The 26,923-nt window shown below is 37.5% G+C and overlaps 4 protein-coding genes across 4 annotated transcripts; all 4 read left to right on the forward strand.

Annotated features, from left to right (window-relative positions):
- Positions 1-1,290: 1,290 nt before the first annotated feature.
- LOC106450921 (PRA1 family protein B2) lies at positions 1,291-2,207 on the forward strand. Its single transcript, XM_013892734.3, has one exon. It carries the CDS (start codon positions 1,401-1,403, stop codon positions 2,028-2,030), a length of 630 nt encoding a protein of 209 aa, XP_013748188.2. The 5' UTR covers positions 1,291-1,400; the 3' UTR covers positions 2,031-2,207.
- Positions 2,208-12,237: 10,030 nt separating this feature from the next.
- Positions 12,238-15,054, forward strand: LOC106454622 (laccase-5). Its single transcript, XM_013896734.3, has 6 exons — positions 12,238-12,581; positions 12,667-12,818; positions 12,901-13,145; positions 13,259-13,387; positions 13,668-14,639; positions 14,746-15,054. The coding sequence occupies exons 1-6, from the start codon at positions 12,486-12,488 to the stop codon at positions 14,874-14,876; spliced, it is 1,725 nt and encodes a 574-aa protein (XP_013752188.2). The 5' UTR covers positions 12,238-12,485; the 3' UTR covers positions 14,877-15,054.
- A 5,378-nt stretch (positions 15,055-20,432) lies between these two features.
- On the forward strand, positions 20,433-21,386 carry LOC106453402. Its single transcript, XM_013895652.1, has one exon. The coding sequence runs from the start codon at positions 20,433-20,435 to the stop codon at positions 21,384-21,386; it is 954 nt and encodes a 317-aa protein (XP_013751106.1).
- A 982-nt stretch (positions 21,387-22,368) lies between these two features.
- Positions 22,369-23,064, forward strand: LOC106453401. The gene has a single exon (XM_013895651.1). The coding sequence runs from the start codon at positions 22,369-22,371 to the stop codon at positions 23,062-23,064; it is 696 nt and encodes a 231-aa protein (XP_013751105.1).
- Positions 23,065-26,923: the final 3,859 nt, after the last annotated feature.

Consider the following 26,923-nt stretch of genomic DNA (forward strand, 5'->3'; position numbering starts at 1 on the left):
GTATACTGTTTCTATACGGTGAAAATATCTTACCATATCCAATATGTGTATTGCAACTTGTATATCGTGCCTGTAAAGTTTTTGTTATCTCTGTATATACCTTAACACTAAAACAGATAGATAGTTTAACAACTACAAATGGATCACAAAGTAGTAACAAATACTTACAAGGGATGTGGCGGTTGGTGTTGGCATCACGATATCGTTTGGCAAGTCCCAAGTCAATTACATAAACCTGGTAACAGAGACTTATCAATGATATCATCGCCTTTTTCAAAGTTCATAAAAATAAGAGAAATGACAGAACCATACTTTGTTCGATATCCGGCCTACGCCCATGGGAAATTCATCAGATTGTATATCTCTATGAAGATGTGTACCTTACTGCGTAGTTGGATGCTTTGTTATATTGTTCTCTGCGAAACCAATCCAAGTGATTAGATTAATGACAATTTTCAGCTAGACATTGAGTACACTGCATGTAAAAAAGCACCATTTCAAAAGTTTAAAGCTTGCCTCACTGATTGATTTATAGTTAATTTATAGAACTAAACCGATGAACATGATTAAAGATTTAAAACAGAACTGGCACAAATCAAGTCTTCATAATGGATATAACAGCTACTACGGGGATAGTTTGGTTTGCAATGAATTAACGGAAATAATAGCTCCCATTTGGCTGGTCCGGGTGATACGTCGTTGAAATACACGGCGACGGGAGATTTCCGGTGGTGAGGACAGATGGCCATATAGCTTAGGTTTTTGATATTTGGTGGAACGAAACTGTGGACTCAGCTATTTATATAGGATGACCATCAGGGGGAGGTGGAACGAAACAATCAAGAAGATATTAAATATCACCACTGAATGATCAAGAGTGGCTCAAGGTAACTGAAACTTCGGAGAACGGAGATGTAAGGGAAATGGAAGAGTCGGGAAAGATCGGCTGCGAAAGCTTCGATCGAAAATAGTGTAGGAAAAATGGGCCTTCTTTGTTCTGAATAAAAGTATAAAGTCAGCCCAAATTAAAATCCAGTTCAGATAAAATAATGCTTGACATGGCGATTTAAAGATTTCTTATTGGTTGATTTTATTAATCCTACGTGGATAGCCTAGCTGATGAGTATATCCTGATTTTAGTATTGTTAGATGAGACAAGTGTCCGGTGAGTAATCATCTATTTATAACAGTTATTTATAACAGTTATTCAGATATTATAAAAATAATATATTTTGAATATAGAATAATGGGCCGATCCAACATCAAGGGCCCATAAAGTTAAGGCCTTATATGCTTAAAATATCTAACTTTCTGACGCGGTTTCGCGCAACTTCAGTCTCCACTAAAAATCAAAAACCTCCACACTCTCTCTCTCTCAACCAGATCCGCCGCACACACCAATGTCTTCTCCGGCGATTCTCCCCGTCACCAACCAGCAAGCCACTCAATCCAACACCCCCGCCTTCCGCACATTCCTCTCCCGCCTCTCCTCCTCCCTCCGCGACAGCCTCTCGCAGCGCCGCCCGTGGCTTGAACTCATAGATCGAACCTCATTCGCCAGACCCGACTCTCTAACCGACTCGATCTCCCGGATCCGCAAGAACCTCGCCTACTTCAAGGTCAACTACGCCGCGATCGTCTCCTTAGTCCTCGCCTTCTCCCTCCTCTCGCACCCCTTCTCGCTCCTCGTCCTCCTCTCTCTCCTCGGCGCGTGGATGTTCCTCTACCTCTTCAGGTCTTCGGATCAGCCGCTGGTTATCTTCGGGCGCGGCTTCTCGGATCGCGAGACTTTGCTCGGGCTCGTGGTGGCGACGGTCGTGGTTGTGTTTATGACGAGCGTTGGATCTTTGTTGACTTCTGCGTTGACCGTTGGAGTGGCGGTTGTTTGCTTGCACGGCGCGTTTAGGGTTCCGGATGATTTGTTCTTGGATGAGCAGGAGCCTGCTAATGCGGGGCTGCTCTCGTTTATTGGTAACTCCGCCGCGGCTACTTCGGCTGCTGCTGCTTCCGTTGTCGCGGGACGTGTTTGAGAGCTGAGACGTGGATTCTTCTTCATTCATAGTTGTTGTTATGTTTTTGAGTATAGATTCGATATGAAAGCTATTGTATTCTTAAGTTTGGTTACAGTTCTGAAACTTTGAGCTGATGTAAGATCAGTTTGATACTCTTGTTGTTCTCGTCATTACATGTGTTGTGTTCTTTTTGCATTTAGGAGGGCTTTTAGAGATGGAGTTTGGATTCTAGCGGAACATATATAGTTTTAATGAGAGAATGTGAGCTTGTAGATTCTAAAATTGCTTGCTGCATTGAGTGTGTACTCGTTACTCATTGTTAGGTGATCGATTGTGTGTAGATTGTCCAATACTCTCCGCTTATCAACTCTTATCACCGTCCTTAGAGTGTGGCTGAGACTTTCGGTAGTAGCCAGTCTGCACTGAATCTGATGCCATTCTAATACAGTGTCAGTAGGTATGGTGTTACGACGATCCATTTTGCTGTTAATACATATTTACGTTTAAAAGTATCAAAGGATATCCAAAATACACTCTATAACTTCAAATACAAAGTTTTGAGGAGTAGAATTCTATATTTGAACTTTCACTACTCAAAACAGTTTCATATTTTTATTTTTATTTTAGTTTCTATAATCACATATCACTTTTATGATTTATAAATATTTTTTCGTTTATTATTTTAAACCTTAAAAAAATTATATCTCATAAATATTTTAAATTTTGTTTACATAATTTATTTTTTACACAGAAAATTAAATAAAACTTTAAAATAAGATTTAAAATATTTTAAACTAGATTTAGACAACAATATTATATAAAAAAAACTTAACAAAAAAATATTTTTAAAAATTACATGAATTATAATTATTACACAAATTTAAATATTACAACAATACTAATAGTCATGTAAGTTTGATCCGGAACCTTCAAAATTTTCAAATATTGTCCCATTTTTTTGTGTAACTGAAGATGATTGTTGTTGTTGTTTTTGATGTCTTTTTCGCACAATTCTTTCTTATTCATATCGAATATATTCACGAGTATTAATATCATCGGGAAAAATTATTCTTTTAGCAATATTTTATGTTTCTCTTTTACTTTCTTGTTCTGATCTAATGTATTTACAAATATCAATATTAACAAGTTTTAGCTCGTAATCTACAAAGTAAAAATGAGGAGAGCAATTTTTACTTCAAAATGCATTAATAAATCATATATGCACTACGAAAATCATTTTATGGAATAATATTAATAAGTTATTTTGTTGATATTTAAATATTAATAAGTTATTAGTATAATATTTTGTTTGAAGTTTAATATTAATAAGTTATTTGTATTTAAATTTTATAATTTAATAGAATATTTTATTAATTAATATTGTTGTAACATGTGCTAGTTATTTACAAAAGTTTTATGAATTCAAATTAGTTATGACAAATATAAGGACCATATTATAAAATACAAATAGTTTTGAAGTTGAGTTTAAAGTTTTATTTTTAGAGAAAAACACCTTTAAACTTTAAATATAGAGTTTTGGAGATGGTCTTAGCGAATAGAGTTGCCTTTTTCGTCTGTAAAAAGTAACAATGCAGGAGTGATAGAAAAAAAAAAAGGTAACAATGTGGGAGTACAGTGCTTTTTTATAGTTCCAACTCCAGTTCAAAGATGTTAATAAGTTAAATCGCTTGATCCAGAATCTCATACTAGTGTATGGAACTAGAAATCTCAAACTCATACACCGTAGAATGTCATGCTCTAAATATGTTGAAGGCTCTTGCTCTAATACTCACTAGCATTCGATCAACATCACTATGTTACTTGATTTTGAGCGAATTTCGAAGACAAAATTCAAAACACACTCCTGTGAAAGTATTCAAATATCTATATGAATGACTAGTGACCTGACCGTAGTAAATCTTAATATTTTTACGTCAATGATTTGGGTTTGTATACATTGTAAATTTGTAACGTTATTCTCTCAAGCTAAAATCCACTATTTTATTCGTCCACAAGTTTCCTCTATCTTGACAGGATACAACGACAAATATTTTCTATGGGCTTGATCGTCATGATAGGAGTCATATCATGGTAACATGTTTTGTGAAGTAGGTTGGGTAATGACATGTATGACCGGAACAACTTAGTAGTAAATCTGGTTCATGACAAATCTTGAAATACATAAGCCTCACGTTTAGTTTGGTTCAGTCTAGAAAACTCGGTTACCAACAAACAAATTGAATATCCGAATAGTTTTTGGTCATCTGAACTGTTTTTTTTTTCTTTTTTTGGGGTCAAAGTCACTGAGCTGTTTCTTCTTTAGATATCTTATAGGTGACCTGTTTTTAATCTTTCATTACATGAGATATATTAATCGTGGAATCATTTTTGTCTTTTCAAATCTTTTTCCAAGATTCTAATTATTTGTTACTTGTGAGATATAATTAGGTGTTTACCATTAAACAGAAAATATGTTTTTCTCTTTTCTTTGTAAAGAATATTTCCCCACTTGTAACAAGAAGTTAGACCAAACATTAGAGCATCTTTATCTTTAATATCCTAATAGGTCTCTTAATTTATTTTTAATAGTATTTAAAGAGTTAATTTTGGTAAGAGAGTTGATTAAGAACCTTGAGATTTCCCCCCCTCCATTGCAAGTCTCTTATTTTAGATTTCTTAAAAAAAAATTATTAAACATTTTTTATTAATTTTATTTTTTATTATATAAAACATAATAAAAGATAGCATTTTAAACATATACTTTAAAATAAAAACATGAAAACAAAGATTATTACAATAAACGAGAATTATTTGAAAGAAGCATAGAAGATCAGTTGTCGTCTTCGTCACATCCAAATTTTTCCCAAATATGTTCAACCAAATCATCTTTCAGCTGTTGATGCATTTGTGTATCACGAATTCTTGTTCGAACACCCATCATATTAGCGATATTTGTAGGGATATCCATAGAATACGTGAGATCGACATGTGAACTTCCGTTGTCTTCTGCTTGTTGGAACTCTGAAGGATCAAATTGAGTGTATCCATCTCGTTCGTCTTCTACTATCATATTATGAAGTATGATACATGCTCGCATAATCTTCCCAATTTTGACTTTATCCCAAAAAAGTGCTGGATTTTTAACAATGGCAAAGCGAGCTTGCAAGACTCCAAAAGCACGCTCGACATCCTTTCGGACAGCTTCTTGACGTTGAGCAAATAAAACTGCTTTCGGCCCTTGTGGTATTTGAATAGATTGGATAAAAGTTGCCCATTTCGGATAAATACCATCGGTGAGATAGTAAGTCAAATGATACTTTCTTCCATTGACATAGTAAGTGACTTCTGGAGTATGACCATTTATTAAGTCATCAAAAAATAGGTGAGCGATCAAGAACATTTATATCGTTTAAGGTACCCGGAGGCCCAAAAAACGCGTGCCATATCCAAAGATCGTATGAAGCAACTGCCTCTAAAATGATTGTTGGCTTACCCGAACCATGAGAATATTGCCCTTTCCAAGCGGTGGGACAATTCTTCCACTCCCAATGCATACAATCGATGCTCCCTATCATCCCGGGAAATCCACGGTACTCTCCAACGTCAAGTAGACGTTGAAGATCAACCGGTGTTGGTCTTCTTAGGTACTCACCGCCGAACAAATATATAATTCCTTCCACGAAATTCTCCACGCATAGCCGAGTTGTTGTTTCACCGAGCCTGAGGTATTCGTCGACCGCATCAGCCGCAGAACCATATGCCAATACACGAATGACTGCCGTACACTTTTGAAGGGGAGAGAGACTAATCCTTCCGAGACCATCTTGCCTTTGCTTAAAGTATTGAACTTCGTTGGAGAGGCGATCAACAATGCGCATAAACAATGGCTTGTTCATTCTAAAACGGCGTCGGCATAAACTTTCAGGATACGTTGGAGTATCACTGAAATAATCATTCCATATACGAATATGCCCTTTCTCATGATTTCTTTCGATATACGCTCATTTTTTTCTTTTTTTTTCTTCGTTCTTCTTCATCACGATGAATGGTTAAATTCTCAAAGGCTTGATCAAAATGTTGATCAAAGAGCTCATCAAATGCATCATCAAAAGATTCATCTAAAAGATTTTGAGAAGAAGAAGCCATATATGGTGATTAAAGGATTTTTTTTTAAAAGATGGTTTTGGTGTTTGTTTTTTTTTTAAAAAAAAAGATGGTAAAGGTGTTTGGGTTTTTAAAGGATAAAAGATGGTCTGGTGTTTAAAGACGGATAATGGCACTACGAAAGAAGATGGCTTTGGTTGTTTGGCGATTAATAAGATAAAAAGAGTAGATGGTTTTGTTGTTTAATAAGATAAAGAGAGAATATGGTTTTGTTGTTTGATGGACACAAGATGAGTTTGTTGTTGTTATGTTTGAAGAGAGAATATGCGTTTGTGTTGCGATGGATATAGAGAGAAGAAGAGCTTGATGTTGTTGTTATAAATAAAGAAGATGGCATCAAGTTGATACTACAAGACACATGCTCCGTGACATACAATGCCAGCAGTCCGTGACATACAAAGCCACTACAAGACACAGACACATACAGACACATACCACTCAACTTGACACATACATACACTCAACTTGAGACTACAAAACATCTCTCTGTCGCTTCAGTCCAATCCTGCACTCTGTCACCCAAGCATCCGTGACTCGCTCCAGTCCAAGGCTGCAATCTGTCACGCAAGCATCCTGTAAAGAGACAAGAACATTAACTTCAAAGATAACTCAACAAGAAGAGGATAACTTAAAACATTTTATAAAATTAAGAAGAGGATAACTTAAGAACATCACGCAAGCATCCGATGCCAGTTTCTTGTTGACTTTGAAGAAGATCAACAAAATTAAAACTCCTATATGGATTGGAATCCATATCTGAACTTGTCTAAGAAGAGAGATGGAATAAGGAGTGTGTTTAATAGAAAGGAAAACGAGTTTGAAAGAGAAAGAGAGAAGAAGGAGTCTGTTTAGTAGAAGAGAGAAAGCGTTTAACGCTTTGATCACACCCACAACCACATGGACTTGACATTTAGCTAACTCATTTATCTAACATTCATTGCTATCTAACTCATTAATCACACTTCAGCTTTGACTTTCGGTTTGACATTCACAATCAATTCACGGTTCACAATCAATTGCTATCTACCTACTTTATATTCAAACCAGATTCACAATCAATTCACGGTTCAAAGGCTACTAACCTGAAATGCTCATTGCCTCTTCATCCGTCCAAACGACAGACATCTTCTTTGAAGAAACTTCTAGTCTCTTTATCCGTCCATCTGAAAAGGAAACGCAAGAAACATAATCAACATTAGAACGATTCCGACACAAGAAAGACTAAGAAACAAATATTGAGACGTCATCTCTTCAATCAGTATACATAAACAAACACAAGAACTGATTGACTTAAACAAAGACAGAGACATAAACTATCCAGCACACCCGATTGATATATTGAGACACAGAGACATCATCTGTTGAATCACGAGACACAAACAAGCACAAGCAACGCATGAGACGCATGAAGAAACAAATACTGATCATATAAACAAAGACATACATTTTTCTATCGCATGAATGATTAACAAACAAAGACAGAGACATAACCGAGTTGAATCAGGAGAGATAAACAAACCCAAGAGACGCATGCAAGACAACAAACGAATCAATTTAACAACGAATGATTCAGACATAAAAGGAAAACAACTTAGATTTTTCTTTCGGTTTGATTTCACTTGAGATAGGTGGAGTGATCAGCTTGAGATACGCGGAGAGCGAGAGATACGCGGAGGCGTCGAGGAGATTGAGAGATACGCGGAGGCGTCGAGGAGATCGAGAGATACGCGGAGGTGTCGAGGAGATCGAGAGGGAGGCGGAATCGTCGAAGAGAGCGCCGGAGACGCGGAATCGTCGACAAGATCGAGAGAGAGAGAGAGGCGGATTCGTCGAGGGAGACGCGGAATCGTCGACCAGAGAGAGAGAGACGACGACGATTCCACCGATAGAGACTCCGGCTGATGCCGTCGACGAGGAGATTTCATTGTCGCTGAGAGATCTCCGTTTCGCCTTCGGTGTCGCCACGAGAGAAAGATAGAAGACGAGACGGTAGTGAGAGAGAGAGATTTTGTATGAATGACACGTGCCCCTTGAAACCCCGTCTCTTCCGCTCTAGATTAAGCGATGTTTTCAACTTAATTACCTAATTTTTGTTTTTTTTAAAGCAAAAAATCTAGAGACCCGGTATAGCATACCTCGATAAAGATGGTCTCACGGTGTTAAAAAAAAAGACCAAACAGTATGAACCTAGTTAGGATCGTACCCACTTTTGACTAATGAATGAAATTATGATTTAAAGGAAACCAGTTCTTACGCCATTAATATAATATAATCAAGAATTTTCAGAGTATATGATATCATCATTTATCAAATATTCTTTAAAAAAAATCATTTATCAAATACGGTTTTCTTTCAAAGAGAAGTCAGAATGATAGTTAAAAGATTTTTTTTAACTTCTCAAATAATATAGTGAAAAAAAATTCTGGAAAGAAGAATATATTTTATATACTGATAAAACATGTTAAGAAAAAGTGATATAATAGGAGAAACACAAAATTCAGACAAGTAAAGTAAACACACTCAGGTTCAACCGACTATCAACTTCAGTAAAGATGAAACATTTCATAAACATTCACATAAAGTATTCCGGTAGCTAGGACTGGGCAAATAAACCGAACCCGAAAATCCGAACCGAACCCGATCCGATAGAAATGAATCCGAACCGATCCGAACCCGACATAAATACCGAATGGATCTTGTTTTATGGTATTTCGGGTTATGGATATTATCCGAACCGAACCCGAAATTAAATGGATATCCGATAGAACCCGAAACATTCAAAATGCCAAAAAAGAACTTGTACCAAACATGATCTTAATTCCTGATACGTAGCCAAAATACACTAAGATATTATTAAACATCTACAATAACTATCTACTACTTGAAGGTTGATGGTTGAAAGTGGCGGTTGAGGCTTGAAATTTTTAGATTTTGGTTTAATTTCATTGAATAATTTTTTTTTATTTCATGAGAACTTAATTTTTCGTTTTATGATTTCATTTATTGGTTTTCTTTCTATAGATAACAACATATACCTTTCGTTTGACTTTGAATGATCATGTTTGATGTTTTTTTCTTATTTCTGAATCGATTTTACTTATGTTTTGGTTACAAAATGGTTACAAAATAGGTACAAATCAAGTACTTAAACCCGAAGAACCGATTTTACTTATGTTTTGGCTACAAAATAGGTATAAATCAAGTACTTTAAAACCGAAGAACGGGTTGGAACCCAAAACCCGAAAGTACACCGGGTTGTACCGGTTCTTTGAAGATTTACTAACCCCGATCCGAACCCGATAAAACCCGAACCGAATTTTTATATAATCCGAATGGGGCTGATTTTGATAAACCCGAAAAACCGAGACCCGATTGGATAAAACCGAAACCCGATTGGGACCACGAATGCCCAGGCCTACCGGTAGCATAAAGTTGTTTTTAAGTATTTGGATACCGACACCAGTTAGTCCTAGATGCAATTATCCAAAGGAAACTATAAATCATATATTTGAATGTCTTTGTTGTCTTGCAGGGTTGAGCTTTATCAAACTATCCATCTTTCCGGATTTTTCCCGAATAAATCGGTTTACCAAAACATAGATATATATTCTGTTTTAGAAAAAAAAGATGTGGTCTATTCGAAACTACTTATCGACACATTCTCTTAGATCTTGTGGTATATTTAGAAAGAAAGAAATGGGAAAGCGTTTAATGGAAATATGTTTAACCTTTAGACACCTTCCATCTAGCCTCGTTCGAGGCGGAATGCTGAAAAAACTAACCTTTCAAAAGACGAAGAGGAAAATGATACACCACCAGTTTCTGCCGCTATTTTGACTCTTCTTGTGGAACTCTAAATCCTGACTTGTTAAATTTGATGTCTTTTGGATCAATTATGGTATGGTCAGTGGACTAGGATGGATCCATAGATTAGATGGGAGTTAAATTTTTTGTACTACAAAGCTTCTGCAAAAGTCTCTCGGCTCTATGGTGAGATGGAAAGAAACTTCTATTGGCAATGTCTTGTTTACGAAATTTACATATCACTACCATACAAATATAGATATATTGCTTAGACTTGGTGTACATGATTCCGAACCCAGTTAATTGACCGACGTTTACTTCTGAAATAGTCTCATTCCGCATGGTACGATTTTTTTATTGTCAAAGATATTTTACGTAAGGATAGACGGCTGTGACTATTCAGATCAATTCTTATTTAACTCTTTTTAACAAAAATGAAAATTTATTGAAAATCTGTTGAATTCCATTTTTTTTCTTTTTCTAACTAGATTTTTCTAATCGAAACCCAGACAAATAACAATTCGTGAAACTATAATGTGTGTATTTCATAAGCCAAAATCATCGAAATAATCAAACAATAATTTCAATCTAACATGACATGATGAAACTACTAAAATTATACCATTTTATTTTTTTCCGCAAGATTGGAATACTTAGCAATGTAAATATTTTAGCTTGATTGCTATTTCATTTGCGTTTGGGTTTATACATTTGATCAAATATCATATTAGTATTGCTAGGAAAGCAAAGATATTATGTTTTGTTATACATATAAATGTTAACAGGAAAAATTGCTTTTGAAAAACAATCATTTTCTAACAAGATCTCAAGTATGTTCTAATAAATCTGTCCAAATATTCATGTAGAAGATAATTCTCAGATGACATTTTATAATATAGAGAAATACGAAAAAACTGTTTAAAGGATTCTCTTTACAGCATATAGGTATCGAGGCTAGCTAGATTTTGTTAAATAAAATGTATTATTGTTACGATATAATATAGAGGTTGAAACAAATGGTGTATTAGGCAGTTAGACTAATCATCATGTTTACCTCCAAACATTTTTACCTTTTTAACATTAACAAACGATTATAATTTTTACTTAAGCTTCAAGATAGTCTGTCTGTTTTAAAATTGACAACAATTTTATTTTTAATTTTTGCTTTATAATGATATTTATACAAGTCTCCATGAAATGATGTTACGGTTTAACTCATAATAAAGGCTTTGTATTTTTATATATAATTGAGTGTATCATGATATAAATGAGAATGGTTATCAACTTTTGCCCAAACGTCAATGGACTTTTTTCCCAAATAATCTTTGAATTTAGATCTAAGATGTAAATATTTACCCTATTTAGATCAAGATGTAAATATTCCCAAATAATCTTCGAATGGTTTAATCAGCTCGAAGTTGTTTTAGTGTATTGATTTTTTTAAGTACTTAAAAAACTCGTTGATAAAAGAAATTTGAAATGATAAACAAAAAGTAAAATACAGAAGGCTTGGGCATGCGCTTAATTCGTCTCTGTTTAGGTATTATACTGATGAATGTAGGAGACCACATAACGATAAAGTAATGATATTTCTAAAATCTGTCTGAACACATGTTCCTTCTTTGATTTAACATACATATATATTTGTTTACATATGCAAGTTATATGTGAACATGAAACTGATTTTCAAATAGAGTTCATAATCTATATAATATGTACCCAATAATGTTATACGGTTTTCTTATCCCATCCCAAGACCTAACAGTCCAAACTGGATAACCAATTTATATCAAGATCCAATGATAACAATAACTGCCGTAAATATTAATTAGCCAAAATGATCCATAAGGTATCCAGTTTTGGAAAGACCACATGCAAACCCTTACTTGGTAGGAGCTAAGGATAAGGCCAATTGAAATTGTCCAGTTCTGCTGAATATATACAAATTAATTCAATGACAATAGTACTATATATTGGTGCATGCAAGTTAATTACATTAGCCAAATGAGTTTCGATCTTTAGATAGAGTTCACAACATTGCGTACTTAAATTTTGTTGGCAACCCATTGTCGACATCTCCAAATATTTTGATCCATTTAATAAGTCTCCAAACACTATGGTATGTTACATCCAAAGTCAATAAAAAAGCGTGTTAACCAAGAATTCAAGAGACGTAATCACCTTTTTCATATTTTTGTTTAACTCGGTCATTATTTTGTTCTTCTATGCCCCAGTGGGTGCGACTACTCTTTCTAGTGTTGAACCAAGTTCTGGTCTTCAATATCAAAACCTAATTTTCCAACCGCATAACAACATTTACTTTTGTTACAATTCAACTGATCTATCCAAGAAAACAATAAACTAGCTAGAGAAACTATCCACCAAGTTTAAAAACGTATTGTCTGTCTCCCTATATAACTAATTCCCACAACACATTCTCTTTTCTTCCATACTTTTCATCTCTAAAGTCTCTCGCTGTAACAGAATTTTGTAAGAATCTCAACAATGAAGATCATTAAGAGCTTCTTCTGTTTCATCTCTTTCGCTGTCCTCTTCAATCCCATGGCAGAAGCCAGTAAAGCACACCACCACGAGTTCATCGTAGGAGGATTGCAGTTCAATTATTGAAACGTTTTAATAAATGTTAATGAGATGTATGCTTACATACATAGTCATATATATGCAGATACAAGCAACGAAAGTGAAGAGACTATGTGAAACACACAACAGCATTACGGTCAACGGAATTTTCCCCGGTCCGCAACTTGTAATCAATAACGGTGACACTCTTGTTGTCAAAGTCATTAACCGGGCTCGGTACAACGTAACAATCCACTGGTATAAAAATACGAATAAATCAAACTCACGTACCGTTATGATTGCATCGTTGGTTTACTGATACTGAAACGTGTGGATACAGGCACGGTGTGAGACAAATGCGAACCGGTTGGGCTGACGGACCGGAATTTGTTACTCAATGTCCAATCAGACCGGGATCCAGCTATATATACCGGTTTACAATTCAAGGACAAGAAGGTACACTTTGGTGGCATGCTCATAGTTCGTGGCTCAGAGCTACAGTCTACGGTTCACTCCTCGTCCTTCCTTCGGCTGGTTCGTCTCACCCATTCCCAACCCCTCACCGCAACGTCCCACTCCTCCTCGGTAAATTTCAATTCATCATCATGCATAATCAATTTAATGGAGTTTGTTAATATTATTATCTGATTTTGATTCCATATAAAATGATTTTAATTTTTGTATTATGATTATTAAAGGTGAATGGTGGGACGCAAACCCGGTTGATGTGTTGGGAGAATCGATACGAACCGGAGCTGCTCCGAATATCTCCGACGCTTACACCATCGATGGTCAACCCGGCGATCTCTATAAGTGCTCTTCTCAAGGTTTTACTCTTCTTTGTTTAGCTATTTCAAATTTGATTTTACCTTTTGCACCAAATTAATTTTAGTAATGCGGATGATTAAAGAAAGGAAAAAAAAATAGTCCAAACAAATTCATACACTATTTTTTTTTAATTCTTTCCCATTTTCCCAACAGTCATAACTGAATTTTGGTGTGTACATTTTTCAAATAAATATTTTGTAGAGAAAAAACAAAAGCAACACCCCAAAAGACCCAAATAAGTAAATAATAAATCAACTTTTTATGATATTTTTCATGCAGATACGACAATAGTACCCATAAATGTTGGTGAGACCATACTACTACGTGTAATAAACTCCGCACTGAACCAACCGTTATTTTTCACGGTGGCTAACCATAAGTTCACGGTGGTCGGAGCTGACGCGTCTTACCTAAAACCCTTCACCACCAACGTCATTGTTCTCGGTCCCGGCCAAACCACCGACGCCCTCATAACCGGTGACCAACCACCCAACCGCTATTACATGGCCGCAAGAGCTTACCAAAGCGCACAAAACGTACCGTTTGGCAACACAACCACAACAGCAATCCTTCAATACAAATCCGCCCCTTGCTGCATCGGCGGAGCCAAGAAGGGTATTTCCATCAAACCAATCATGCCTCTGCTCCCTGCTTACAACGACACAAACACGGTCACACGTTTCAGCCAAAGCTTCAAATCACTAAGAAAAGCCGAGGTTCCGACAGAACTCGACGAGAATCTTTTTATAACCATCGGACTCGGTCTCAACAATTGTCCTAAGAATTTTAGGTCAAGAAGATGTCAAGGTCTTAACGGTACACGCTTCACTGCATCGATGAACAATGTTTCGTTTGCTCTTCCTAGTAACTACTCTCTCCTTCAAGCTCACCACCATAGTATTCATGGAGTGTTTACAACAGATTTTCCGGCGAAGCCTCCGGTGAAATTTGATTACACTGGTAGCAACATAAGTCGATCTCTCTACCAACCTGATAGAGGGACCAAGCTGTACAAGCTCAAGTATGGGTCAAGGGTTCAGATTGTTCTTCAAGATACTGGTATAGTAACTCCCGAGAACCATCCTATTCATCTACATGGTTACGATTTCTACATTGTTGCCGAGGGTTTTGGTAACTTCAACCCCAAGAAAGATACCGCGAAATTCAACCTTGAAGATCCGCCTCTTAGAAATACTGTTGGTGTACCTGTTAATGGTTGGGCTGTCATCAGATTTGTCGCAGATAACCCTGGTAAACAAACATTAAATTTACAAAAAAAAATAGTTTAAATTATATGTTGAGTAATTTATCAACATTATTAATGAAACTAATTGTGTGTACTTATGATTGAAAACAGGGGTTTGGATAATGCATTGTCATCTAGATGCACATATATCTTGGGGACTAGCCATGGCTTTCTTGGTTGAGAACGGGAAGGGACTATTAGAGACAATTGAGGAGCCTCCGGCTGATTTGCCCGTGTGTTAGGAGCTCAAAAGAAAAAAAACATAATAGTTTTCCTGTCATATTCAACTGTTTTTCTTTTTGGTAATAGAGGCACTTGGTTTACTCCTGAGTTAGACTTGAATTGAACCACACAGGTTTATTTTTCTCGAATGTTGATGTATTCTTTTGACATTATAGTACCAAATTAATCAGTGCTAAAGAGTATGACGAAATTTTTTTTTTTAATCTTCATGCTCGTTTGTGCCAAATGGTTGTTGAGCTAAACGTATATTAGTTTCTATAGATAAGCCTGGAAATTAAGTGATCGTTAACATAAGACTTTTTTGGCGTAATATAGGCAGAGTCAAATCGAGGTTCAACAACATGATGAATATTGATGCTCTAAACTTAGCTAGCCTAATTCTATTTTCTTTTCATATGGTGTCTTTCGACCGGATATTGAAGATGCAAGTGGAGCTTAAAGATGTCAATAGTCTTCCGTGACTAACTAGGCGACGAAGTCACTGATGCTGGATGCATTAGTCGTTACTACATAAGGCATGCGGAGTGGTGGGTTACCATGTGAATGCAAGATATGCTGAGATGGAGAAGGATAAACTGAGGGTTTATGTCTTGACGTAGTCGTTGAAGTAGTTGCTGAGGCGGTGTGTGTCAGAGAGTGAACCAGGAGGCATGCGGAGTGGTAGAGACCATGTGGACGCAAGATGCTGAGCTGGCGTGGGATAAACTTGAGGAGCAAGTTTATACCGTGGAGAAAAGGCAAGAGATAAACTTGGGGAGCAAGTTTACGCCTTAAGGAATAAGTGCATTTCAAGAAAAGGAAAGTGTACTTATTGATATGGAAGTTGTCCATATTCATGTTCCTTGGAGTCTAGGGTTTCAGGAACGTGAGATCACTATAAAAGAGCTATGGAGTCATCTGTATTCCATAAGACACTGACTATCTTTATAGAGGAAGGGTGAAAATCCCTTAGGGGTGTTATTGGGTCGTGCTGAAGCAGTTACTGAAGTACTGACGACAGAGAGACAAGTTTGGGTAGATTAGGAATCTTTCAGTAGCAGCTGTTAGGGTGTTAACAGGCTGTGTAAAGCTGATAAGCAAGTCTTGTAATAGATTGTTTAGGCGATTTCTAATAAAGCAACAGTTGGTTGCTTGTATCTATTTTGTCTCTTGATTTACCTTCTGTATTACTCATATTGTGGTGTCATCTTGCACTAACAAGTGGTATCAGAGCGGGTCATCTAAGTTACTGGTGTGATCCTGAAGGTGAAGATGGACACGATTGTTCTATGCAGAAGACAATCATGTTGAAGGATGGCCGGTATGGTCAGTGGAAGGTGCGCATGAAGATGTTGGTTCAAGGAATCAGTGATGATGCGTGGATAGCTGTGAAGACTGGGTGGGAGGAGCCTATCATATTTACAGCAGAGGGGAAGAAGCTCAAGCCTAAAGAGCCAAGACAAGGAGTGATTCGAGAGGTAGTTCGAGAAGTAGTTCAGCGGATGCGTCAGAGCCTGATGTAGTATGCATGAAGAAGCAGACGGGTGTGTCTGTGATGTTTGTATTGACATCTAAGCATCTGTGTTTTTTCTTAGTATGCAATCAAGCAGGGGGAGAAGTGATGACGTTCTGGTCCAAGGAGTGCATATCTCGTGGGGGACAAGAGCATGGTGATGGGCGTTCTGAAGTAGATGGTGCTTATCTCGTGGGGGAGAAAAGTATATCTATTATAGAAGATGAAGATAGTGCAACTCTCGTGGGGGAGAATGATATATCAAGTGTGGAAGTTTCCAGGTGAGGAAACGTGGTTGTTGAACCAAAAGGATATTGTGCTTGATCGGCACACAAAGCTAAAAGGGGGAGATTGAAGATGCAAGTGGAGCTTGTAGATGTCAATAGTCTTACGTGACTAACTAGGCGACGAAGTCACTGATGCTGGATGCATTAGTTGTTACTACATAAGGCATGCAGAGTGGTGGGTTACCATGTGGATGCAAGATATGCTGAGATGGAGAAGGATAAACTGAGGGTTTATGTCTTGACGTAGTCGTTGAAGTAGTTGCTGGGGCGGTGTGTGTCAGAGAGTGAACCAGGAGGCATGCGGAGTGGTAGAGACCATGTGGACGCAAGATGCTGAGCTGGCGTGGGATAAACTTGAGGAGCAAGTTTATACCGTGGAGAAAAGGTAAGAGATAAACTTGGGGAGCAAGTTTATGCCTTAAGGAATAAGTGCATTTCAAAAAAAGGAAAGTGTACTTATTGATATGGAAGTTGTCCATATTCATGTTCCTTGGAGGCTAGGGTTTCAGGAACGTGAGATCACTATAAAATAGCTATGAAGTCATCTGTATTCCATAAGACACTGGCTATTATTATAGAGGAAGGGTGAAAATCCCTTAGGGGTGTTCATGGGTCGTGCTGAAGCAGTTGCTGAAGTACTGACGACAGAGAGACAAGTTTGGGTAGATTAGGAATCTTTCAGTAGCAGCTGTTAGGGTGTTAACAGGCTGTGTAAATCTGATAAGCAAGTCTTGTAATAGATTGTTTAGGCAATTTCTAATAAAGCAACAGTTGGTTGCTTGTATCTATTTTGTCTCTTGATTTACCTTCTGTGTTACTCATATTGTGGTGTCATCTTGCACTAACAGATATTACATTGCTTCATTAATAACTACTATTACTCCTTCATGTAACATTGTATATTTGAAACTTGAGATGAGATATAGATTCAGTGTGTTCTATGATCAAGTTGAATCCGCTACCACCTGTCTCTATTAGACCATGAAATTAATTTGGAGAAGTTAACTGAAATAAAACGTAGAAAAAAAGAAAAAAAGCAGCATGAAATTACAAGTTGTTAGGTGAGCAGAAAAGTTAGAGGGTAAAGTGAATTCCGACGGGGATGAATCATAACTTCGACATTACCAGAAGATACAAAAGTTGTCATGACTTTTTTAATTTTTGAGTAATCAGTGGAAAAAGATTATAACACCCTAACAAATATAATCTCACACAAGTTACCACTTATGTATTTATCGGAATATTGAGTAGACATGACATTATTGTATACTCCTTAGTATATCATAAACAACATTTCAGGTTTTTATTGGAATGGCTTTTTTAAACAAACCTATTTTTGGCGCCCTTCTTGAAACCCACATAAAAGAACCACAATTATCTCATGTCATGTCCCAGATCTCTCCTGGTTGGAACTACTGTTCTAATCACCAAAGCGGTCCTGATGGAAGAATATTATTAATTTGGAAGTCACCAGCTAGTGTGCGCCTACTCAATCAATCCCGTCAGTCTCTTACCTGTGAAGTTAAAATTGCAAACAGTCAGAAGTTCTTTTTCACAGCAATATATGCCTCTAATGAGAATGAGGAAAGACAAGATTTGTGTGTGGACCTGCTAAATATCCAAGCCTCGCTGGATCTCGACTCTGGCCCATGGGTGATAGGTGGAAATTTTAATCAAATCATCCACCCTGCTGAGCATTCTTCACCGGCAGTAAACAGCCTCTCTTTGCCAATGGTCTCTCTGAAGAATGTCTTAACTCAGCTTGGACTCTTTGATCTAAGGTTCACGGGTCTGCTCTTCACCTGGTCCAACAAAAGCCCTTCAAACCCGACATCAGAAAAGCTGGACAGACTGCTTGTGAACTATCAATGGATCTCCCATTTCCCTAATAGCCAAGCAGCTTTTCTCCCTCCTAACATATCCGATCACTGCCCCTGTCTCCTAGACCTCTCCATCCCTTTACCCATAGCCGGCACCCGTCCTTTCAAATTCTTCAACTATCTCACCAAACACCACAACTTCCTAAACACCCTTGAGGTTGCTTGGAATCAGGCTGGTGGCTATGCTTGGAATCTCTCTTCTCTTTGCTACAAAATAAGAAAGATAAAAGGAGCTTTAAAACTTCTAAATAGAGAAATTTTTTCAAACATACAAGAGAGAGTGAGAGAAACTAACCTTTTGTTGCAAGCTGTGCAGGTGGAGGCATTGACCAATCCGTCGGAAGAACTGTTCCAGCAGGAGCAGGAACTGCATGATAAATGGTATTTCCTGAGACAAATAGAGGAGTCTTACTTCAAACAGAAATCAAGAGTGAACTGGCTGCGAGAGGGGGACCTAAACACCGTCTATTTTCACCGCTTAGTCCAAGTTAGAGCCTCATTTAACTCTATCAGGGGCTTCAGTCTTCCTTCGGGAGACATCATCTCTGACCCTCACGCAATGGGCCTTCACGCTATATCCCATTTTGAATCTCTCCTCAGCCCATCAATGCTCCCGTTCCAAGCTACGCCTCTGTCATGGGTCCAGAACATACTAACTTATCGCTGTCCAGAGACTGCCTCCCAAGCCATGATTAAACTTCCCCTGCCGATGAGATAACCAGAGTTCCGAGGAAGCTAAACACCAACAAAGCTCCTGGCCCCGATGGCTTTACTTCATGCTTCTTCAAATCAGCTTGGTCTCTTCTAGGTCTTGAAGTACTCAGCTCTGTCAGCCAATTTTTCACCTCAAGTTTCCTACCAGCAGCAATAAACGCCACCATACTAAGTCTGGTCCCAAAAAGACAAGGAGCATCTGCAATAACTGATTTCCGACCAATTTCATGTGGCAATACGCTCTACAAGGTGATCTCCAAGTTGCTTGTTCACCGGCTGAAGCCCATTCTTCCTGAGCTTATTCTCCCCAACCAAAAAGCTTTTGTACAAGGTAGTCTCCTCGTTGAAAACACTGTCCTAGCAGCAGAAGTTGTCAACGGTTATCACAGGAACAGAGGCCCTAAAAGGATTGCGCTGAAGGTTGACATCACCAAAGCTTTCGATACCATCAGCTGGGAATTCATCTTCTCGTGTCTAGCTGCCATCAACACTCCGACTCTCTTCATCAGATGGCTTTAAGCTTGTGTCTGCACTCCATCATTCTGCATTGGCTATAATGGGACAGTACAAGGGTATTTCAAAAGCAAGAAGGGGCTGAGACAAGGAGATCCCCTATCTCCTTATCTCTTTGTTATTGCCATGAATTGTCTCTCGATCCTCCTCAACCAAGCGGCCCAGCGTGGAGACTTCGGATATCATCCAAAATGTAATGCATCAAGGTCAACCCACTTATGCTTCGCAGATGATCTTCTCATATTCACATATGGTTCTGCCCAGTCGTTCAAATGAGTGCTTGAGGTCCTTCGAAATTTTGAAGCTAAGTGAGGTCTGGGAATCAGCCTCTCCAAAACTAGTTTCTTCACTTGTGGCCTGTCGCAGCATGAAATTGACTCCATCAAGCAAGAAACAGGCCTCTCGCACGGCTCTCTTCCCATCAGATACTTGGGAGTTCCTCTATGCACAAGGAAGCTTTCAATGGCTAATTGTGATCCGCTGATTCAAAGTGTTAAAGGCAAATTGAACTCCTGGAGCGCCCGTTGCTTGTCCTTTGCAGGGAGGCTGCTTCTGATAAACATAATGATATCTGGAATCACCAACTTTTGGTCAGCAACTTTCACGCTTCCAAAATTCTGTATTAAGTTTATAAATTCTATGTGTGGAGCTTACCTCTGGAAAGGAACAATGGAGGGTCACCACTCGGCAAGGGTATCTTGGGTTGAAATCACACGCTCCGAAGAAGAAGGAGGATTGGGGGTCCGTGATTTGGTCAGTTGGAATAAGGCATCCTCGATCAAAATGATCTGGATGCTTTTCTTCACCTCAGGTTCCATATGGGTGGCTTGGTTCGTCGATAACATTCTCTCGGGCAGTTTATCTAACTTCTGGACAATCAAAGAAAACAACAACCATTCTTGGTTAGTGAAGCGACTGCTCAGGTTACGGCATATATTATATCCTTGGTTGAGAATGGCAATAGGGAATGGACGAACCAGCAGATTCTGGAGTGACAATTGGAGCGATTTTGGATGTATATCAGATTACTTGAACCTCCCTCCTACTTCTCGTCTGGGCATATCTCGAACATCAACACTCTCTAGCCTCAATACCAATGGCAACTGGATCCTCCCACCAGCTAGATCAGAGGAACAATTACTTCTTCAGGTATACATCTCTACACTTACTCTCACTGAGGAGGAGGACAGATATGAGTGGGTAGTTAATGGCTCCAAAAACACCACTTTCTCTACCTCAACAGTATACAACGAACTGAAGCAGCATAACACCATTGTTCCATGGAGTAAGACGGTCTGGTGCTCAAGAAACACTCCTAAGCATGCCTTCCTCGCATGGTTATTTGTACTCAACCGGTGCCTAACTAGAGACAGGCTCCTGTCTTGCGGTTTAAACACGCCGCCAACATGCTTGCTATGCAACTCGGGAACTGAAAGTAGAAGCCACCTCTTCTTCCAATGCCCATTCCCCTGGCAGATTTGGAACCGACTTGGCACTCGGTGTGGCCTCATCCCTTCTCAAAACTGGGACCAAACACTCATCGACCTTCGATCTAATCCGGGACCGCGACATACAAAACTGCTTTGTCTCTTCGTCTGGCAAATCGTGATCTACTCACTGTAGACTGAACGGAATGCTCGACTTCACATAAACAACTTCCGATCGATAGACTCAATCGTCTCCTCCATTGAGTTATACATAAAGACTAAAATCGCTTCTCTCAGACCCTCCTCCCCTCGCCTCTCCGCATCAATCTTCTGTTACTGGCATCGGTGATCTTCTTCGTTACTTCCAACCTCTTCAATTGTTTCCAGCGCTTTGGGCTTCGGGGACAGATTATCAATTGTGGTTCATTTATATGGTAAATGGGCTAGTGTAATATCTTTTTGGGTTTGTATCAATGGGTGTGGCCCGAAACAATGCCTAGCTAGGCTGAATCTTTTGTAATTTTCTTTATGTCTTAAATAGAAAGCCCTTTTTCAAAAAAAAAAAAACATTTTAGGTTTTTACACATATGTTAAAGAAAGAATTTTTTTTTCATTTTTTAAATGTTAAGCCATAAACTCGATATAAACTAAATATCATGCATATAACAAGTTATATATGCATGCATGGAATAAGCAAACTTACACAAATAACAACCATGATCATAAAGAGTTGAGAGTGTCTTTTAACGGTTTAGTTTATGAAAGTGCATGTTAACGTTGTATATATTCATGAAGTGCAGAATATTAAGTTTATTTAGGACCCTCTCGTTTGCCGGAAGAACGCAACTGCTAAAACTGTTATCTTCGGAATCGAAGCATTGATAAACGCGGTATTGCAAAAATAGCTTGGTCAACAGTTTGCTTGCCTAAGCAAGAGGGAGGTTTGGGACTACGGAATTTCACTGTCTGGAACCAGCCTTCTCCCACTGATTCGTAGGCCTGGAAGAGACTTCTCGAGCTCCGCCCGCTAGCGCTTCGGTTCTTCAAAATCTCTCTAGGAAATGGGCAGACTGCTAGGTTTTGGTTCGATGTATGGTCGCCTTTGGGCCAGCTGATCGAATTTATTGGCCCCTCGGGCCCGAGAGCCCTCCGTATTAGAAGAGAAGCTATAGTTGCTGATGCCATTCAAGGTTCCTCTTGGTCTCTGCCACATCCAAGATCGGATCAGGAAGTGGAACTTCACACTCATTACAACTATTTCTCTACCTCTTAACCCTGACATTGATGATATATATGAATGGGTTGCTGGTGATACCCCTTCTCACTCTTTCAGGTCATCAACCACGTGGGAGATGCTCAGGCCAAAGCAGGAGGAAGTAGACTGGTGCGATGTGGTCTGGTTCAAAGGGGCAGTTCCCAAGCATTCCTTTACGATGTGGCTTGCAAACTATGATAGATTACCAACACGAAACAGGCTTGCTTCATGGGGAATGACGGTGACAACGGACTGCCCGTTCTGTTCAAGAGAAGTGGAGACAAGTGATCACCTGTTCCTGAGATGCGAGTACACCCAAGATGTCTGGAGTGTAGTCTTCAGCAGATGCCACCCCCCTTTGGCGAGCTTCTCGGACTGGTCCGAACTACTATCTTGGATCCGAGCAGCTGCGACACCAGAGCTAAAGCTTCTTAGGAAACTAGCTTCTCAAGCTACGATTTTCCATTTATTGAAGCAAAGAAACAACCTGATACATAATCACATCTCACTCTCTCCTGTTTCAATCTTCTACTGCATTGATAAGGAGTTGAGAAACATTATCTCAGCAAGGAAAGGCAGGAAGCACTTTAGATATCTTATGTCCATGTGGTTGAGATAAATAGGTTCTTGTAGGTTTAATTGGTGATTCATCTTGTTTTTATTTCTTTTTGCTAAGATGACTCAAACTTAAGATTGCAAAATCTTTCTTTCATTTATATGATATTTACAATTTAGCAAAAAAAAGTTTATTTAGGACAAATCTATAAGAGAATGTTTACCTAAACCTATAATGTTTTGTAAAATCTAATTAATACTATGGGACCAAAGCCCATAGCTTCCTGTTTTTTTTTAATTGACTTGAGTTTTGATGAGTCCAAAATAGCCCAAACTAAACACAAATGATAATGACTTGATGCCGAAGCAATAAGGAAGGGCTGGATCCAGCCGAAATCAGAGTTGATCGACACGTCAGCACCAAACTGGCTCTCCTTCCACTGTATGTGGCTCGGTTACTACAATGTCAGATGAATTTGAAGTTTGTGCACTTGAGAGTTGAGAATACAAATTTGAGATCTGCTCCTGGTCAGGTAAAACAAGATGATGAATAAGTTTCCCTTGAAAAGCTTCTAGTGTATTAAAGAGTAACTGGAAGTAAAAGAGGAAGTGAGGGACTTAACTAAGCTGATACTTTTGGAATTGGACTGGGCCCGGAAAAGGAGACCTTAGATGAATGGCTAACGGGAAATGGCAGTGAGCATAAGACAATATCATACATATAAGCTATACAGTATAAAGTTTAATATATTTATTTAAGAATAAAGTTTGATATTTGAACTTTGGATATAAGTGGTTGGTTTCTTCTGTAATTATGTTCTCATATCCAGTTTTTATCAAAGGGACTAATGTGACATTGCGTAGAGAATTTATTGACTTTTGCATGATTATTCAAAAAAAAAACTAGATGTCTCCGATCGATTGCTTTGCTTAATTTAATAGTTCTCATATAAATTTATATTGGATAAATCAAGAGTGGTGCATACGGTCTTCAAAATTTCCTCAGACTGTCTTAGATAGCATAAGCAATGAGGTAAGAAAACAAGTATATTAATATATTACATCTATCTGCATTTTCCACAAAAAGCAAATTGGATGTTTGAAAGCGCAAATGGGAGATTATCTCTTATTTCTATATTATTAGAATGGGTTTTATTATTCTCATTTGGTCTTCAAAATCGTTTTTCTTGCCGATTCTTGAAGATCTTAATAGCCTGTTGAATAATAAAGAAAACAAGTTGGCAAACTGTTAAATTAACTATCAAAACAATTGGTGTGTATGGGATTTAGTTATTGCTCCTCCACACTTCGTCTTTGACAATGTGTCCCTCTTCTGCATAAGAATGAGGTGCAACTCTTTTGGACAACTTCTCATTTTAATAAATTTTTCAGCTACATTACATAAATATGTATATTGTTAGCGCGAGAAATATGCTATATTAGATGTTTGATAGCGAATTCGTAAATGCTATGTATACGGCAGCAATCATAGGTATCCCCTCTACGATAACATTTTTTTAACACTATGAAATGTTCAGATATGATAGCAATACTTAGATGATATTATTAACTTAACTATTAGCACTACTTTCGTGCTATTATAAGTCCTTCGATAAACTAAAAATAATTATAATTAAAAATAAACTAATTAAAAATTAAATCAAATTTGCTTTATAATTTAAAATAAAATAAATTTTACTTATAAATTAAATTTAGTTTACAATAAATTTTGGTTTACAACACTAAACCAATAATACATAAGTATATTACTACTCTACTCTTAACTAACCAATTAATTAATGTAAACCTAACTAAATCAATTGATTAACTAAATCAATTGATTAACTAAATCTAAACCTAAATCTAAATCTAGACGCTTCAGCCGCCATCGCCACCTTCATAAAGCTTCAGCCGCCATCGCCAATCCAAACTCGCCACCATATGCTGTCCTCCTCCACCCTCGCAACCATCTGCCGTCCTCGCCACCGTCGTCACTCTCTCTCTCTCTGCCATCGTCAACAGCACTATATGGTTTGTAGGGTTTGAAGTATTGTAGGTGGTTTGAGGATAAGTTTTGGGGTTTAGGGTTTGAAGTATGATATAAGGTTTGTAGAGGAATTATATTCTATTTAAAATTTATGGTTTAAGATTTGTAGTGTATGGGGTTTGAAATGTTGTATGTGGTTTGAGGTTAAGTTTTGGAGTTTAGGGTTTGGAGTATGCTATAAGGTTTGTAGCCATTGCCTATAAGATAGACTTGGAAAGTTTTAAATATCGATTTTATGGTTTATAAAAAAAATATGATTAAGAGTTAAGTTTAGTTTTGTGATTTAAGGAAGGTTTGGATGTTGGAATATTAGATTTAAGATTAAAGTTTAGTATTTTGTATTAAAGTTGGAAAATAACAGAGACTAGATATAAGATTTGTAGTTAAATTTTAATAGTTTGATTTGAAATTTATAGGATATAGATTTTGATTAAAGATTTGTGTTTAGGAAATTATAGTTTAAGATTAAACAGATTAATTTTGAGTTTAATTTTAAGATTTGAAGTTATAATATGAAAAAGATTAAAGTTTTAAGGGTTTTCTTTAGAGTTTAGGGCTTAAAACCATGTTTAGAGTTTAGGGGTTCAAATAGCTTTTTAACGTTAGAAAAATGTTATTATATGGTTTTGATAGCATATTACTGAAGCCGCTTAAATAATGTTTTTGACGCTTAAGTCTACTTTCCAGCAAAGTATTGGTGGAATTAATAATTTTGTCTTCCCCCTCACTTAATTTTCAAAATAGCATTATTTAAGTGCTATTTATGTTATTTTCTATCATAGCGTTTATCTAACGCTATTATATAAATACGGAAATTTCTAAATCATCTACGATAACAGTTCAGTAAAACGTGTTATAACAATCTGCTATCAATGTAGACTTTTTTGTAGTGTTATTTTTGTTATCTTGTATATCCAGGCCCGGCCCGTCATGTCTGGGGGTCTAAAAAAAAAATTTTGGGGGTTTTTTTCTATGTAATTTTTTCCAAAATTTTTGGGGGCCTAAGGCCAATGTTTCGTTAGGCTTTGCCCATGACCGGCCCTGTTTGGTCCATATACACAAAACATATTAATAAAAAGGGACATAAAGGCGTCGAACCCAGGGCGAGACAGAGGTAGAATGTCGCTAACAACCACTAGACCACAGCTTGTTTTTTCAGAAACGACTGCCCCTAAATATCTATATTTTTGGTGGCGCCTAAAGCTGGTGCTTTACCAGCTTTACCCCAGGACCGGTACTGTGTATATCACGTTGTGAGGTGATTGAAATCCTCATCGAAGTTGAGTTTTTCTTTGCATTGTTGTTATCTGAACACTAGTTGAAATTTTCATCAAGTTGGAAATTATAGATGCATTTTTTTTCTAGTGGTAGTATAACTTAACTGGGGAATTATTTTCAACAATTTTTTATTACATATTTTTGACCGGGTCTTTCATTCATCATACGTACTACAATACATCGTACGTCTTTTGTAAAATAATATCAAAATGATTGAAGTATCCTTACCATAATCCTAGAGGATATTTTTTGGTTGAAAGAGGAGGCAGTTCTGTCAAATACATGAACACATATATTTACTTTGTGCTGAATATACATTGCACAAGATGTCTGTTACGTTTCTATCCAACGATGCTTTCAAGATTCGTCTGACGCATTACTTTGAGATTGATTGTCGGTACAACCCCAAACTTCATCATCGTTTATCATTCTCTGCTTTATGCCTTTATTTCTTCACTAGATCATCATTACTCCATCCCACTCTCGGTCTAAACAAAGAAACACTGATTTGTACGGTCATGTAATTTATGAAGAACAGACAAGGAAAGAGGGAAATTTTGAATTTATTTATTTTTCTTATTACCGCTAGTGTGCAAAA

Source organism: Brassica napus, chromosome C4, assembly GCF_020379485.1.
Source record: "Brassica napus cultivar Da-Ae chromosome C4, Da-Ae, whole genome shotgun sequence".
NCBI lineage: Eukaryota > Viridiplantae > Streptophyta > Magnoliopsida > Brassicales > Brassicaceae > Brassica > Brassica napus.

Bases quoted from the DNA above. Each gene is read 5' to 3' on its own strand.
- LOC106454622 (XM_013896734.3), top strand. From the start codon at position 12,486: ATGAAGATCATTAAGAGCTTCTTCTGTTTCATCTCTTTCGCTGTCCTC. The intron at 12,582-12,666 runs GTAGGAGGATTG...ATATATATGCAG, and splicing joins CACACCACCACGAGTTCATC to ATACAAGCAACGAAAGTGAA. The intron at 12,819-12,900 runs GTATAAAAATAC...GTGTGGATACAG, and splicing joins TACAACGTAACAATCCACTG to GCACGGTGTGAGACAAATGC.
- LOC106450921 (XM_013892734.3), top strand. From the start codon at position 1,401: ATGTCTTCTCCGGCGATTCTCCCCGTCACCAACCAGCAAGCCACTCAA.
- LOC106453402 (XM_013895652.1), top strand. From the start codon at position 20,433: ATGGAGGGTCACCACTCGGCAAGGGTATCTTGGGTTGAAATCACACGC.
- LOC106453401 (XM_013895651.1), top strand. From the start codon at position 22,369: ATGCCATTCAAGGTTCCTCTTGGTCTCTGCCACATCCAAGATCGGATC.